This window comes from Crotalus tigris, unplaced genomic scaffold (assembly GCF_016545835.1).
Source record: "Crotalus tigris isolate CLP2741 ecotype Arizona unplaced genomic scaffold, ASM1654583v1 scf7180000019400.125164, whole genome shotgun sequence".
Taxonomy (NCBI): domain Eukaryota; kingdom Metazoa; phylum Chordata; class Lepidosauria; order Squamata; family Viperidae; genus Crotalus; species Crotalus tigris.
Window position 1 is genome coordinate 87,305 of NW_024097517.1, and position 14,405 is coordinate 101,709.

General features: G+C 44.2%; 1 protein-coding gene across 1 annotated transcript in view; it reads right to left on the reverse strand.

Annotated features, from left to right (window-relative positions):
- Positions 1–5,319: 5,319 nt before the first annotated feature.
- EMSY (EMSY transcriptional repressor, BRCA2 interacting) overlaps positions 5,320–14,405 on the reverse strand; it is a 31,100-nt gene continuing 22,014 nt past the window's right edge. The window contains exons 11-14 of the mRNA XM_039362226.1: positions 14,052–14,206; positions 11,801–12,343; positions 10,184–10,660; positions 5,320–7,498 (exon numbers count right to left, since the gene is read on the reverse strand). Coding sequence (XP_039218160.1) covers positions 7,307–7,498; positions 10,184–10,660; positions 11,801–12,343; positions 14,052–14,206 — 1,367 coding nt within the window. The 3' untranslated portion in view covers positions 5,320–7,306. The remainder of the gene's footprint in view (positions 7,499–10,183; positions 10,661–11,800; positions 12,344–14,051; positions 14,207–14,405) is intronic.

Sequence of the window (14,405 nt, forward strand, 5' to 3'; positions counted from 1 at the left end):
TATCGCGAGGCATGCTGAACCTCTGGCCCCTGCTCTCTGCCCCACTCGGATGGCGGTGTAGTATATAGGTATACAGATAGTCCTTAAAAGATACAACAGTTCATTTAGTGACTGTTCAAAGTTATGACAACACTGAGAAAAGTGACTTAGGACCGTTTTTCACACTTACAATCGTTGCAGCATCCCCGCGGTCACATGATCAAAATTTGGACACCTGGCAACCGGTTCATATTTATGACGGTCGCCGTGTCCCTAGAGTCTCGTAATCAACTATTGTGTCATTCTGACGAGCAAAGTCTATGGGGAAGCTGGATTCACTTAACAATTGTTACTAATTTGAATAGAATAGAATAGAATAGAATAGAATAGAATAGAATAGAATAGAATAGATGGGGATAGTGATGAAAATAGAATAGAATAGAATAGAATAGAATAGAATAGAATAGAATAGAATAGATGGGGATAGTGAATAGAATAGAATAGAATAGAATAGAATAGAATAGAATATATGGGGATAGTGATGAAAATAGAATAGAATAGAATAGAATAGAATAGAAAAGAAAAGAAAATATGGAATGGAACGGAATAGAACAGAATAAATATAGAGAATTAGAATAGAAATATAGAATAGAATAAATAGAGAATAGAGAATTACAATAGAGAAATACAGAATAGAATAGAATAAATATAGAATATAGAACAGAATAGAACAGAATAACAGAGTTGGAAGGGACCTTGAAGGTCATCTAGTCCAGGGCTTTTCAACCAGTGGTACGGGTACCACCTGCGGTACATTGGCACCTGGCAGGGGGTACGCGACCATCCTAGAAAAATAGTGGAGGAGGGGAATGAGCTAAACCGGTGGCAGCACCGCACAAGCCTGAGCGAGAGACGGCTGGAGCTGCAGGGCTGTCAGGGCTCAGCGGAGGCGCCAGGATCAGCGCCAGGCTCCAGCTGGGGCTCAGCACTGATCCTGGCGCTTCTGCTGAGCCCAGAAGAAGCACCGATCAGCTGGGTCTTGTGATTTACATTCAGATGCTTGGCAACTGATTCATATTTATGACGGTCACAGTGTCCCAGGGTCATGTGAAGTGACCAAAACCTGCTGCAACCACCCAGCAGACGGGGTGGGGGAGGAATAAAAACCAAACACCCCCCCACCCCACCCCCGCCGCCAATGCTCAACAAAAATGCTCACAACAATGAAAACCTCGGACAGGAGGAAGAGCACGGCTGGGTGGGCAGGCAGGCGTCTTGCTCGGCTGTGCCTTGGGGGGCCCTTTTTTCAGTGCCATTGTAACTTGAAACAGTCACTAAGCGAACTGTTATAGGTCGAGGACTACCTGTACTTTATCACTTTTTTTTTTGGTCATCAAGTTTTTCACACCTTGCTGGTGGTCCTCGGATGTTGCCATATCCTAAAAGTGGTACAATGGGTGAAAAGGTTGAAAAGCCCTGATCTAGTCCAACCCCCTCTGCTCAGGCAGGAAACCCCATACCATTTCAGACAAATGGCTGTCCAGTCTCTTCTTAAAAACCTCCAGTGGTGAAGGAAGGGAGGAAGGAAGGAAGGAAGGAAGGAAGGAAGGAAGGAAGGAAGGAAGGAAGGAAGGAAGGAAGGAAGGAAGGAAAAGCAGAATGACAGAGTCAGAAGGAACCTTGGAGATCATCTAGTCCAACCCCCTGCTCAGGCAGGAGACCCCATACCATTTCAGACAAATGGCTGTCCAGTCTCTTCTTAAAAACCTCCAGTGGTGAAGAGCCCACAACTTCTGGAAGGACGTCTGACCCTCCATTCCATCAGGTACCAAGGGGGCTTGTGTGCAAATCCCCCTTCCTTTAAATTGCCCAGCAACAACCCTGCGAGGTAGGCGGAGCAAAGTATAACAGAATTGGAAGGGACCTTGGAGGTCATCTAGTCCAACCCCCTGCTCAGGCAGGAAACCCTATACCATTTCAGACAAATGGCTGCCCCATTAAGAGCCGAGGTGGCGCAGCAGTTAGAGTGCAGTAGTGCAGGCCACTTTAGCTGACGGTGTTCAGCAGGTTAGCGGTTCAAATCTCACCGGCTCAAGGTTGACTCAGCCTTCCATCCTTCCGGGGTAGGTAAAATGAGGACCCAGATTGTTGGGGGCAATGTGTGTGTATATATATATATATATATATATATATATATATATATATATATTCATACATACATACATACATACATACATACATACATTGCTTACTGGTGTACACCGCTTAGAGCAGTGGTTCTCAACCTGTGGGTCAGGACCCCGTTTGGGGTCGAACAACCATTTCACGGGGGTCGCCAAACAACGCAGTCCGCCATTCCCCCCCCCCCTTTTCCCTAGCTGTGCTACTCCCTTTTATTCTATTGGCTTTTGAAAGCCAATAGAATAGACTCTCTTGAATAGAGTCTAATTCTATTGGCTTTCAAAAGCCAATAGGAATTGTCCAGGCTGTCTCTGCCCTGCTGAGCCCGCCCAAAGTCCCAGTTTGCAAACGGTGCTGCACCAGTTGAGTAGTCCTCGACTTACGACCGGTTGAGTAGTCGTAAAAAGGTTGAGAACCACTGGCTTAGAGAGTGCTTGCACTTAAAGCAGTATATAAGTCTCATAAATAAATAAATAAATAAATAAATCTCTTCTTCAAAACTTCCAGCATTGGAGCATTTTCAATTTCTGGAGGCAGGTCGTTCCAACAACTTAACAGATTCTTTCATCTGCTTCCCCTTTGATGATCTGGTGCTTGGCTCATCGTTCCAACTCTTGGTTGTACGAGACTTTACTCCTCTTTGAAATTATGGCTTCAAAAAACAACAACAACAACACTAAACGAGGGACAGCTGGGGTTTGATTTTGTTCTTTTGACATCTCTCATTTTGAATGAATGACTTGGGAAAAAACACAAGCGTCAATCAGGAAAAATTAAAAAACAAAACAAAAACCAACAACAGAAGAAAGGGACAGCTTTGTGGATCCAGATTACAGCGGCCGATGGGTCTCTGATTAAGAACCACAAAGATGATGAAGGGTCTGGAGGCTAAATCGCATGATGAACGGCTAAGGAAACTTAGGATGAAGAGAAGATGGAGGGGAGACATCATAGCACTCTCTCTAACATCTAAGGGACTGCCCCAAAGAAGAGGTAGTCAAGCTATTCTCCAAAGCACCTGAAGGCCAGTCAAGAAGCAACGGATGGAAACAAATCAAGGAGAGAAGCAACCTAGAACTAAGGAGAAACTTCCTGAAAGTTAGAACAATTAACCACTGGAACTGCTTGCCTCCAGACGTTGTGGGTGCTCCATCACCGGAGCTTCTTAAGAAGAGATTGGACAACCATTTAATGAAGAGAAGGATGAGGGGGGACAAGATAGCAGTCTTCCAGTATCTCAGGGGCTGCCCCAAAGAAGAGGGAGTCAAGCTATTCTCCAAAGCGCCTGAAGGCAGGACAAGAAGCAACGGATGGAAACTCATCAAAGAGAGAAGCAACCTGGAACTAAGGAGAAACTTCCTGACAGTGAGAACAATTAACCAGTGGAACTACCTGCCTCCACAAGCGGTGAATGCTCCAACACTGGAAGTTTTTAAGAAGAGACTGGACAGCCATTTGTCTGAAATGGTGTAGGGTTTCCTGCCAGAGCAGGGGGTTGGACTAGATGACCTCTAAGGTCCCTTCCAACTTTGTTATTATTACAAGACTTGTCTGCTCGCCACTTCTGTATTCTTCGCAGCAACCCAGGTCAGCTTTTGCAAAAGTGGATTATAGTCCTCGTGATACAGCAGTTTGCTTAGTGGTCGTTTGAAGAGACCTTTTTCAGGTACACACGTGGTTATCAGTGGACTTGGGCACTGAAGATCCTTCCAATCCTGGACTATAGGTTGTCCTTGACTTACAACCATTTATTTAGTGACGGTTCAAAGTTACAGCACCGCTGAAAAAAATGGACTTGGGATCGTTTTTCACTGACGACTGTTCGATATCCCCACGATCGCATGATCGAAACTCAGAAGCTTGGCAACAGGCATGTACTTGTGACAGTTGCAGTGTCCTGTGTGTGTTTGTGTGTGATGTGATCCCCTTTTGCAACCTTCTGATAAGCAAAATCAACGGGGAAGGCAGATCCACTTAAGAACCGTGTTACTAACTTAAGAACTGCAGCGATTCTCACTTAACAATCAGAGCAAGATGGGGCAAAATTCATGTAACTGTCTCATTTAGTACAAAAAATAAAATAAAATTCTGGGCTTATTTCTGTTCGTTCAGTTGAGCGCTACCTGTGTAAATTTTCTGAAATAAATCACGAAACTTTGTCCTGTGGCATGAAGGGTTTTAAGGCCCTGGAATTGAACCCAGAAGCAATTTAGCAACCAATTGCAGGCACCTTATAATTTAATAATAATAATAATAAAGTTGGAAGGACCTTGGAGGTCATCTAGTCCAACCCCCTGCTCAGGCAGGAAACCCTACACCATTTCGGACAAATGGCTGTCCAGTCTCTTCTTAAAAACTTCCAGTGTTGGAGCATTCACAATTTCTGGAGGCAGGTTGTTCCACTGGTTAATTGTTCGAACTGTCAGGAATATAATAATAATAATAATAATAATAATAATAATAAAGTTGGAAGAGACCTTGGAGGTCATCTAGTCCAACCCCCTGCTCAGACAGGAAACCCTATACCATTTCGGACGAATGGCTGTCCAGTCTCTTCTTAAAAACTTCCAGTGTTGGAGCATTCACAGCTTCTGGAGGCAGGTAGTTCCACTGGTTAATTGTTCTCACTGTCAGGAAGTTTCCCCTTAGTTCCAGGTTTCTCTCCTTGATTCGTTTCCACCCATTGCTTCTTGTCCTGCCTTCAGGGGCTTTGGAGAATAGCTTGACTCCCTCTTCTTTGGGGCAGCCCCTGAGATACTAGAACACTGCTATCCTGTCTCCCCTCCTCCTTCTCTTCATTAAACTAGACATATCCAATTCCAGCAACCGTTCCTTATATGTTTCAGCCTCCAGTCCCCTAATCTTTGTTGCTCTTCTCTGTACTCTTTCTAGAGTCTCAGCATCTTTTTTACATCGTGGTGACCAAAACTGCATTCCAAGTGTGGCCTTACCAAGGCCTTGTAAAGATCACCTTGGTGATCTGTAAAAGCCACTGAATCATCTCTGGGGCTTCAAACACTCACTTTCAAAGGAAAAAAAAAATATTCTGCAAGGCTTTATATATCAAAATTAATATCAGAAAGAGAGACGGGTGGTGAAGCCCATCCAAGGGCGCCCTCTAGAGTGAGAACCAAGACATGACACTCAAACAGACTTTTGTTTTGGGTTTCAAAACTTCAGCCAGTGGCGAATTCTGTCTACTGGGTGGTTTAATTATACAAAACACTAAAATCACAATATAAAAATATCGACACAAAATCGTCTTAGAGCTTTCGAGGAGCGCCTGCTTAAAAGTAGTATTATCAGCACCGGGGAAAAACAAAATAAAAAACCCAAACGGAACGAAGAAGATCCGAACCGAACCGAAAAACAAAACAGCAATTCAACCGAAGGGCCGTTATATACAAGATACTTCCAAAATTGTAAAATGCTTATTTATAATGTAATCTATACAAAAGAGTTAAAAACTTCCTATGTACAGTTTCTCTGTGTGGATAGACATACACATTCTCTCTCTCTCTCTCTCTCTCGCACACAAACAAACACACATACGCACACACATGTATAAAAGCGGTGTCTTCATTATTAAGATTTGGGGTTTTTTTTCTTGTTTCTTTTTAATCTGGACTTATTTTTAGTCATGGTAAAACCCCAACGTATTTCCTGGGCAAACTAAAACTATTCGTTCGAAGGAGGATCCCTTTCAACAGAGTCAAACAAAATTATTAAAAGACCACTGTACATTTTTAAAGCCTCCCGCATAATTGTATGAAAAATTGTGTGGTTTTTCTTTCTTTCTTTCCTTTTTTTAAAAAAAAATGCCTTTAAAGAAAGAAAGCCGAGTCCGAATATTTATGCTCGCACCCAAATTCTAATCTTGGATGTCCAATCTTAGACCAATTCTTGTTTCACAGTTTAAATATGAAAAAAAGATACTGAACAGGTCCTGGCTCTGTTACACAAGACCAGGAGTGGGAAATTGAAATATTCTAGATAAATAAAAGCAAGGTTTAATATGGGGCTTTGTGAAATGTTTCATCTATGGTTCGTCAAAAGAAAAAAAAATTAACCTGTGAAAATTAAGGGGAAGAGAAGCATCATCATCACCGTGTGGCGTCTAGTTTTGAGACTGTGTGTTTTGTTTTAAAGACTAATATTTTGAAGTTTACTTCAGCTCGTTTTAAAGATTAATATTTCGAAATTAGCTTCGCTTTTGTTTTAAAGGCTAATATTTCAAAATTTACTTTGAAAGAAAAAAAAGAGAAACAGCTTCTTTCTCTGATTCTTACTCTCTCCCTAAGACAGTGTTTCTCAACCTTGACAATTTTAAGGTATGTGGACTTCAACTCCCAGAATTCCACAGCCAGCAATGCTGGCTGTGGAATTCTGGGAGTTGAAGTCCACAGGCCTTAAAATTGTCAAGGTTGAGAAACACTGCCCTAAGAGCACGCTCCCTCGATTGATTTGAGAATCCAGCTAGCCTTTAAAACAGTGTTTCTCAACCTTGACAATTTTAAGGCATGTGGACTTCAACTCCCAGAATTCCACAGCCAGCATTCTGGGAGTTGAAGTCCACATGCCTTAAAATTGTCAAGGTTGAGAAACACTGCGTTAAAACAAAATCTGTGCCAAAAACCCGTTCAACGGCAAACTCGGGCTCCGCTTTGTGGCTTTGGGAGAGTAAGTAGGGAAGGTTAGTTTGGTGGCTTTAAAAAAAACACACACGAAACACCCCCCCCCCAAAAAAACTGCCACAATATTTCAATAGAAAATCCAGAACGTCGTAGCAAACGAAACTTCAATATACCATAATGGAGAGGAAAAATAATAATAATTAAAAAATTTTTTTAAAAAATATCACTGCATGTCTCTTTGCTTTCTTGCGTCCAACGAAAATACATTCCACTGTCGTCGGGTTTCCCCAGACCGGACGTGACGCCTCGCTCACCCAAACCGTTTCGCGATCCTGGTCTCGCCAATACTGTCGTCTTTTTCTTTTTTTTTTTAACAAGCTGGCGTTCAGCCTGCGCAAAGACCTCGGAGAGGCAAAGTGCTTCTTACGACTGATATTAAGAGCTTCCAGGACACCGACGGCCGAGGCCCTCGGTGGTTGCCTAAATGTGCACCCCCAGTTTCCAAAAATGCACTAGGTCTGTTCCGAAGTCTGCATCGGGCTGGGCTCCGTCCCGTCTTCGTTGCTGCTGTCCATGTCCTGCTCCATGACGGTGTCTTCCTCGTCCAGGCGTTGACTGGTGAAGTTGTTCATCTCCAGAAGACCGCTGGGTTCGACCACCACGTTGGAGGTGGAATGGCAGGCGACCGAATACTGCGGGATCGTCTGGAAGAGGGGAGAAAACGCGTTAGGGGGCCTTTGGGCGAAGGGATCCTCCAGATAAGGAACTGCCTGCCTGCAGAAGCAGTGAATGCTCCATCACTGGAGGTTTTTAAGGAGAGACTGGACAGCCGTTTGTCTGGAATGGTATAGGGTTTCCTGCCTGAGCAGGGGGTTGGATTAGATGGCCTCCAAGGTCCCTTCCAGCTCTATTCTATTCTATTCTATTCTATTCTATTCTATTCTATTCTATTCTATTCTATTCTATTCTATTCTATTCTATTCTATTCTATTCTACTCTATTATTCTATTCTATTCTATTCTATTCTATTCCTATTCCTTATTCTATTCTGTAATTCTATTCCATTCTGTAATTCTATTCTATTCTATTCCATTCTGTAATTCTATTCTATTCTATTCTATTCTATTCTATTCTATTCTATTCTATTCTATTCTATTCTATTCTATTCCTTAATTCTATTCTATTCTATTCTATTCTATTCTATTCTATTCTATATATTTTCTATTGTTTTCTATGCTATTGTTTTCTATTCTATTTTCTATGCTATTCTATTCTACTCTATTCTTATTCTATTTTCTATATATTCTCTTCTCTTCTCTTCCTCTTCTCTTTCTATTCTTATTCCATTCCATATTTTCTATCCTATCCTATCCTATCCTATCCTATCCTATCCTATCCCATCCTATCCTATCCTTCTATTCTATTTATTCCATTCCATGTTTTCTATTCCATATTTTCTGTTCTATTCCGTCCCATTCTATTCCTTTCCATTCCATTCCAGCAGCTAAACCGTACAACCGTTCCGAGGGAACTAGGAATTTGGACAGAGGGAAATACAGGCAGTCCTCAACGTACGACCACAACTGAAGCAAAAATTTTCTGGCGTTAAGTGAGACAGTTGTTAAGTGAATCTTGCCCCATTTGTGCGACCTTTCTGTGGTTGTTAATCCCTGCGGTTGTGAAGTTAGTAATAAGCTTGTTAAGGGAATCTGGCTCCCCCCCCCATTGACTTAGCTTGTCAGAAGGTCGCAAAAGGGGATCACGTCACCCCGGGGGACGCTGCGACCGTCATAAATGTGAGTCAGTTGCCCAGCGTCTGAATTTGGATCACGCGACCACGGGGTGGTCCACGACTTTGGACCAATCCCTCTCTCTCAGCCCAAGCCACCTTACAGGATGGGGTATGGTCTACGTCTGCCACCTTGAGCTATTTGTCAAAATAATAGTAATAGTAATAATAGTAGTAAAGTTGGACGGGACCTTGGAGGTCATCTAGTCCAACCCCCTGCTCAGGCAGGAAACCCTACACCATTTCGGACAAATGGCTGTCCAGTCTCTTCTTAAAAACTTCCAGTGTTGAGAGCATTTACTGCTTCTGGAGGCAGGTTGTTCCCCTGGTTAATTGTTCTCACTGTCAGGAAGTTTCTCCTTAGTTCTAGGTTGCTTCTCTCCTTGATTAGTTTCCACCCGTTGCATCTTGTCCTGCCCGTAGGCGGGACACAGGCTTGAAAAATATGCCCATAAACAAAACAAAATAAAAAAACAAAAACATTTGGTGGACTTGTAAAAATATTAAGGCTTTTTGGATTATGATTTGGTGGAACATTCAAAAGATTTTTAAAAGGAAGATAAAGTTTACTCCTCAACTATTTTTACTAGGGATTTTTGAGGATTTTGATGTCAAAGAAACTATTTTAATGTTGAATCTAGTAACAGCAGCAAGGCTATTGGTAGGTCAATATTGGAAGAAAGATTCGTTGCCTACTATAGAAGAATGGACACTTAAGGTTTCTAATTTAGCAGAAATGGCTACAATTTCTGCTTATTTAAAGGAGCACACACAAGAAAGATATATTATGGTATGGAGAAGATGGATAGATTATATTCAGATTAAATATGGAACTGAAAAGTTCCATTTATTTTATGATTAAATTTTAAATAATAATTATTATTAATAGCATTTTATAATGGAAATTATTTAGTTTATTTACTGTTATTATGGTTCTTTATAATAATTGTTTTAAAATGGATTTGTTTATAATATTATGATATTAAGGTTTAAAGCAGTGGTTCTCAACCTGTGGGTCGGGACCCCATTTGGGGTCGAACGACCATTTCACGGGGGTCGCCAAACAACGCAGTCCACCATTTTTCCCCCTTTTTCTTAGCTGTGCTACTCCCTTTTATTCTATTGGCTTTTGAAAGCCAATAGAATAGACTCTCTTGAATAGTCTAATTCTATTGGCTTTCAAAAACCAATAGGAATTGTCCAGGCTGTCTCTGCCCTGCTGAGCCCGCCAAAAGCCCCAGTCTGCAAACGGTGCTGCACCAGTTGAGTAGTCCTCGACTTACGACCGGTTGGGGGTCGTGGCATTAAAAAGGTTGAGAACCACTGGTTTAAAGGGAGTTAAGGGTTAAGTATGAATTTAGTTATTGTCTAATTTGTTAAATTTAATTAGATTTTGTTTAATATGTTTGTTAATAACCCTGTACTCGGCTCTGGGAAGTGGGGTGTAGGGGGTGGGTGGGGGGGTTTATAGGTTTAAATTTTTTTTGTTAATTGTCAATAAAACTTTTTCAATAATAATAATAATAAAAAGAAAAATGAAAAGAGCATCCGATCGGCTGAACGCTCGGTAGCCAAAGGGAGCCTTGCGGTCCTGCCTTACCTGGATCAGGATTTCGGCCGCCAGTTCCTCGGCTTTTGGAGGAGCCACGTTCTGGATGCGGATGAACTGGCTGGCGGGAGCCGGGGGGTTCGGCTTCCGCTCCTGAAGAGGCAGCCCCGTGCCGAGAGGGCCCGAGTGCGAGTCCAAGGTTTTCACCTGCTGCAACACGGACGCCGCTCCCAGGGTGGGCGCCCCTCCCGGAGCTGCCTTCAGCACAGAGGGGGGGTTCGCTTCGGCCACGCCAGGAGGGTGGGCCGGGGGGCAGGTCTTATGCGCCGCGTCCCCTCCGGTGCTGGGCTCGATCTGGGCCTCCATCATGGACATCTTCAAAATGTCTGCCATCGCGGACTTGGCAGCCACCTGGCTGGGGAAGAGGGGCGGGAGGGGAGGGGTCACCTTGGAGACTGTGGGGGGCTGATGCCCTTCGAAGGTGATCTTGGTAACAGACGATCCTTGGGTTATTATGGGCTGGTGCACCTGAAACATAAAAGAGGGATGGCACGTAGTTACAGGCAGGGTAAATTAAGGAGGAGGGGGAGGGGGTGTCAAGCTATTCTCTAAAGCGCCTGAAGGCAGGACGAGAAACAACGGTTGGAAACAGATCCAGGAGAGAAGCAACCTGGAATTAAGAAGAAACTTCCTGACAGGGAGGACAATTAACCAGTGGAACTGCTTGCCTACAGAAGTTGTGGGTGCTCCATCACCAGAGGTTTTTAAGAAAAGACTATACAGCCATTTGTCAGAAATGGTATAGGATCTCCTGCTTGAGCAGGGGGCTGGACTAGAAGACCTCCAAGGTCCCTTCCAACGCTGTTATTCTATTCTATTCTATTCTATTCTCTATTCTATTCTATATTTTATACTATTCTATTCTCTATTCTATTCTTATTTCTATTCTATTTTCTATTCTATTCTATTCTTATTTCTATTCTATTTTCTATTCTATTCTTATTTCTATTCTATTCTATTTTCTATTCTATTCTATTCTCTATTCTATTCTATTTTCTACTCCATTCTATTCTATTCTATTTTCTATTCTATTCTATTCTATTTTCTATTCTATTCTGCTATTCTATTCTATCCTATTCTATTTTCTATTCTATTCTCTATTCTATTCTATATTTTATTCTATTCTATTCTCTATTCTATTCTCTATTCTATTCTATTTTCTATTCTATTCTATTTTCTATTCTATTCTTATTTCTATTCTATTCTATTCTATTTTCTATTCTATTCTATTCTCTATTCTATTCTATTTTCTACATTCTATTCTACATTCTATTCTATTTTATTCTATTCTATTTTCTATTCTATTCTGTATTCTATTCTATTCTATTTTATTCTACTCTATTCTATTCTCTGTTTATTCTATTCTATTCTATGCTATTTTCTATTCTATTCTATTCTATTTTCTATTCTATTTCTATTCTATTCTATTTCTATATTCTATTGTGTTCTATTCCTTGGAGAACAGGCATTTTGGGGCAAGAGTAGTCAGCGTTGGCCTCCTACACACACACACACACACTCCTTGTTGGCTTCTAAAGAAGCCAAGGCGGGACTCGAGGGCCAGGCCAGTCCTGAGGTGGGCCCCCGCGCCCCTGCCCGCCCTCTCACCTGGCCCGTGGGCTGCTTCTCGGGCGCTCCAGAGAGCTGCAGCTGGCTTTGGGGCTGGACGTAGATCTTCTGGGCCGTGGGGGCCTGCTGAAGCTTCGGCAGCTGCTGGGCGGTCTTGACCGCCAGCACCTGAACCACCGTCTGTTGGGGCTGGGCGACCAAGGTGGGCAGCTGCCGCTCGCGGGGGACGGCCCCACTGCCGGCCTGCTGGGAGTCCAGTTTGGCGGGGGCCAAATCCTGCTGGAGAGGCGCTAGCTTCTGGTGCCGGATGGAGAGCTGAGGCAGCTGGGGCAGCTTGGCGGCCAACTGCTCCGTTTGCAGGTGGATGGTCTGCTTCTGCTTGGCTTGGAAGCACTGCAAGGTCTTGACTTGGAGCTGGGTCTGCTCCAGCTGGGGCTGGCCGAACTTCTGCTGCTTCTGCACCTGGGTCAGGGCCGACCGGTAGAAGAGTCCCGTCTGGGGGTCCAGCGTGTCTTCCACTTCCCCCTCCTCGGCGCCCAGCTGCTCGCTGTGTTTGGTGAAAGCCGTGTGGCTGCTCAAGGCCTGGATGTCGGAAGGGAGAAGACACCCTGTTATGGTTCCGGCTAACGAAACACTTCAAAGAACTTCCAGGCCATTGATTTTCCTAAAAGTCATTTCTTGTTACAAAATGTCGGCACAGGCCTAACGGAGTCTTTATGCTAAGATCTAAGTTCTCTTCCTCTGAGCAGTTAAAGCAGCGGTTCTCAACCTGTGGGTCGGGACCCCATTTGGGGTCGAACGACCATTTCATGGGGGTCGCCAAACAACGCAGTCCGCCATTTTTTCCCCCTTTTCCTTAGCTGTGCTGCTCCCTTTTATTCTATTGGCTTTTGAAAGCCAATAGAAGAGACTCTCTCGAATAGAGTCTAATTCTATTGGCTTTCAAAAGCCAATAGGAATTGTCCAGGCTGTCTCTGCCCTGCTGAGCCCGCCCAAAGTCCCAGTCTGCAAACGGTGCTGCACCAGTTGAGTAGTCCTCGACTTACGACCGGTTGAGTAGTCCTCGACTTACGACCAGTTGGGGGGGGTCGTGGCATTAAAAAGGTTGAGAACCACTGAGTTAAATTATCAGCATGTTCTCTCCCTAAATTAGCTGTCATATATCACCTTATCCAATTAGTGTGAAGGTCAAAGGTTTCCTTCCTCTTTCTTTCCCGGGGGTTTACCCCCACCCCCTTCTGCTCTGTATTAACCCCAAAAATACCAGACAGTTCTGCACATTGTCAAAGCAAGAATATACAATATTTGCAGCATTGACACACCCATCAAAGGGAGGGTCTGAACTATCCTGGGGGGTCCCCGGAATGGGCTCAGGTACCACCCGCATCATCTTTAGCCAGCATGCCCCGCGACCTCACTGCTTGGGAGAGAACGAAGGAATGTCATGGAGGGTTTGGTGGGGAATCCCTTGCCCCCACCTCATAAAAGAAAGGAGATCTGTCTGAGAGGTCCTTGGTGCTCCCTCAGCTGGGCTGTTTTCTTACAGACGTTTCATTACCTGACTAGGTAACATCATCAGTGCTAGAAGGGAGTGGGGTTTGTGGGATGGAGGATGGAGGATGGAGGGAGGAGGAGGAGAACTGTGGCGTCCTTGATGCTCTCTGAGCTTGGTTGGTTTTCTTGCAGACGTTTCATCACCCAGCTAGGTAACATCATCAGTGCTAGAAGGGAGTGGGGTTTGTGGGATGGAGGATGGGGGATGGGGGAGGAGGAGGAAGAAGAGGAGGAGGAGGAGAACTGTGGCATTCTTGGTGCTCTCTGAGCTTGGTTGCTTTTTTGCAGACATTTCATCACCCAACTAGGTAACATCATCAGTGCTAGAAGGGAGTGGGGTTTGTGGGATGGAGGAGGAGGAGGAGGAGGAGGAGGGAGATGGAGGAGGATGGAGATGGAGCAGGAGGAGGAGGAGGACTGTGGGATCCTTGGTGCTCTCTGAGCTTGGTTGCTTTTTTGCAGACGTTTCATCACCCTACTAGGTAACATCATCAGTGCTAGAAGGGAGTGAGTCTATTCTCTGCAAGTGTCTCGCTCAGCAACAAAAATTTTGGGCTTAACTGTGGTCATAAGTTGGGGACTACCTCTCAGAGAAGGTGGTACTATGGGGTCAGACCCATGTTAAAAATAAGTTGGACATCCCGTGTCACAATCACTTTTCAATTTCATGAAGCTCCCCAAGAGTGGACAGCCCAAGGCTCGCAAGCCCGTCACCCCGCCATAGAGCACAGCCCACCTGCTGCATGAAGTGCGTGATGGCGCCTGCCGAAGAGGTGGGGATGGACTTCACCACAACCGAGGTCTGTGTCGCCGTCTGGGATTGGGCTACATGTTGAAGCAAGGTCCGCTGGGGCTCGGAGGAGGGCTGGTGGGACTGGGACCGGTGGCTTACTGGAAGGATAGAAGGACAAAGCAGTCAAGAGGTCACTCACCAAGGGACGCCATCAAGCAGTGTTTCTCAACCTTGACCACATTAAGGTGGGTGGACTTCAACTCCCAGAATTCATGCTGTCTGGGGATGTCTGGGAGTCGAAGTCCACTCATCTTAAAGTGGTCAAGGTTGAAACCTGCTGCCATAAAGTTACCTGCT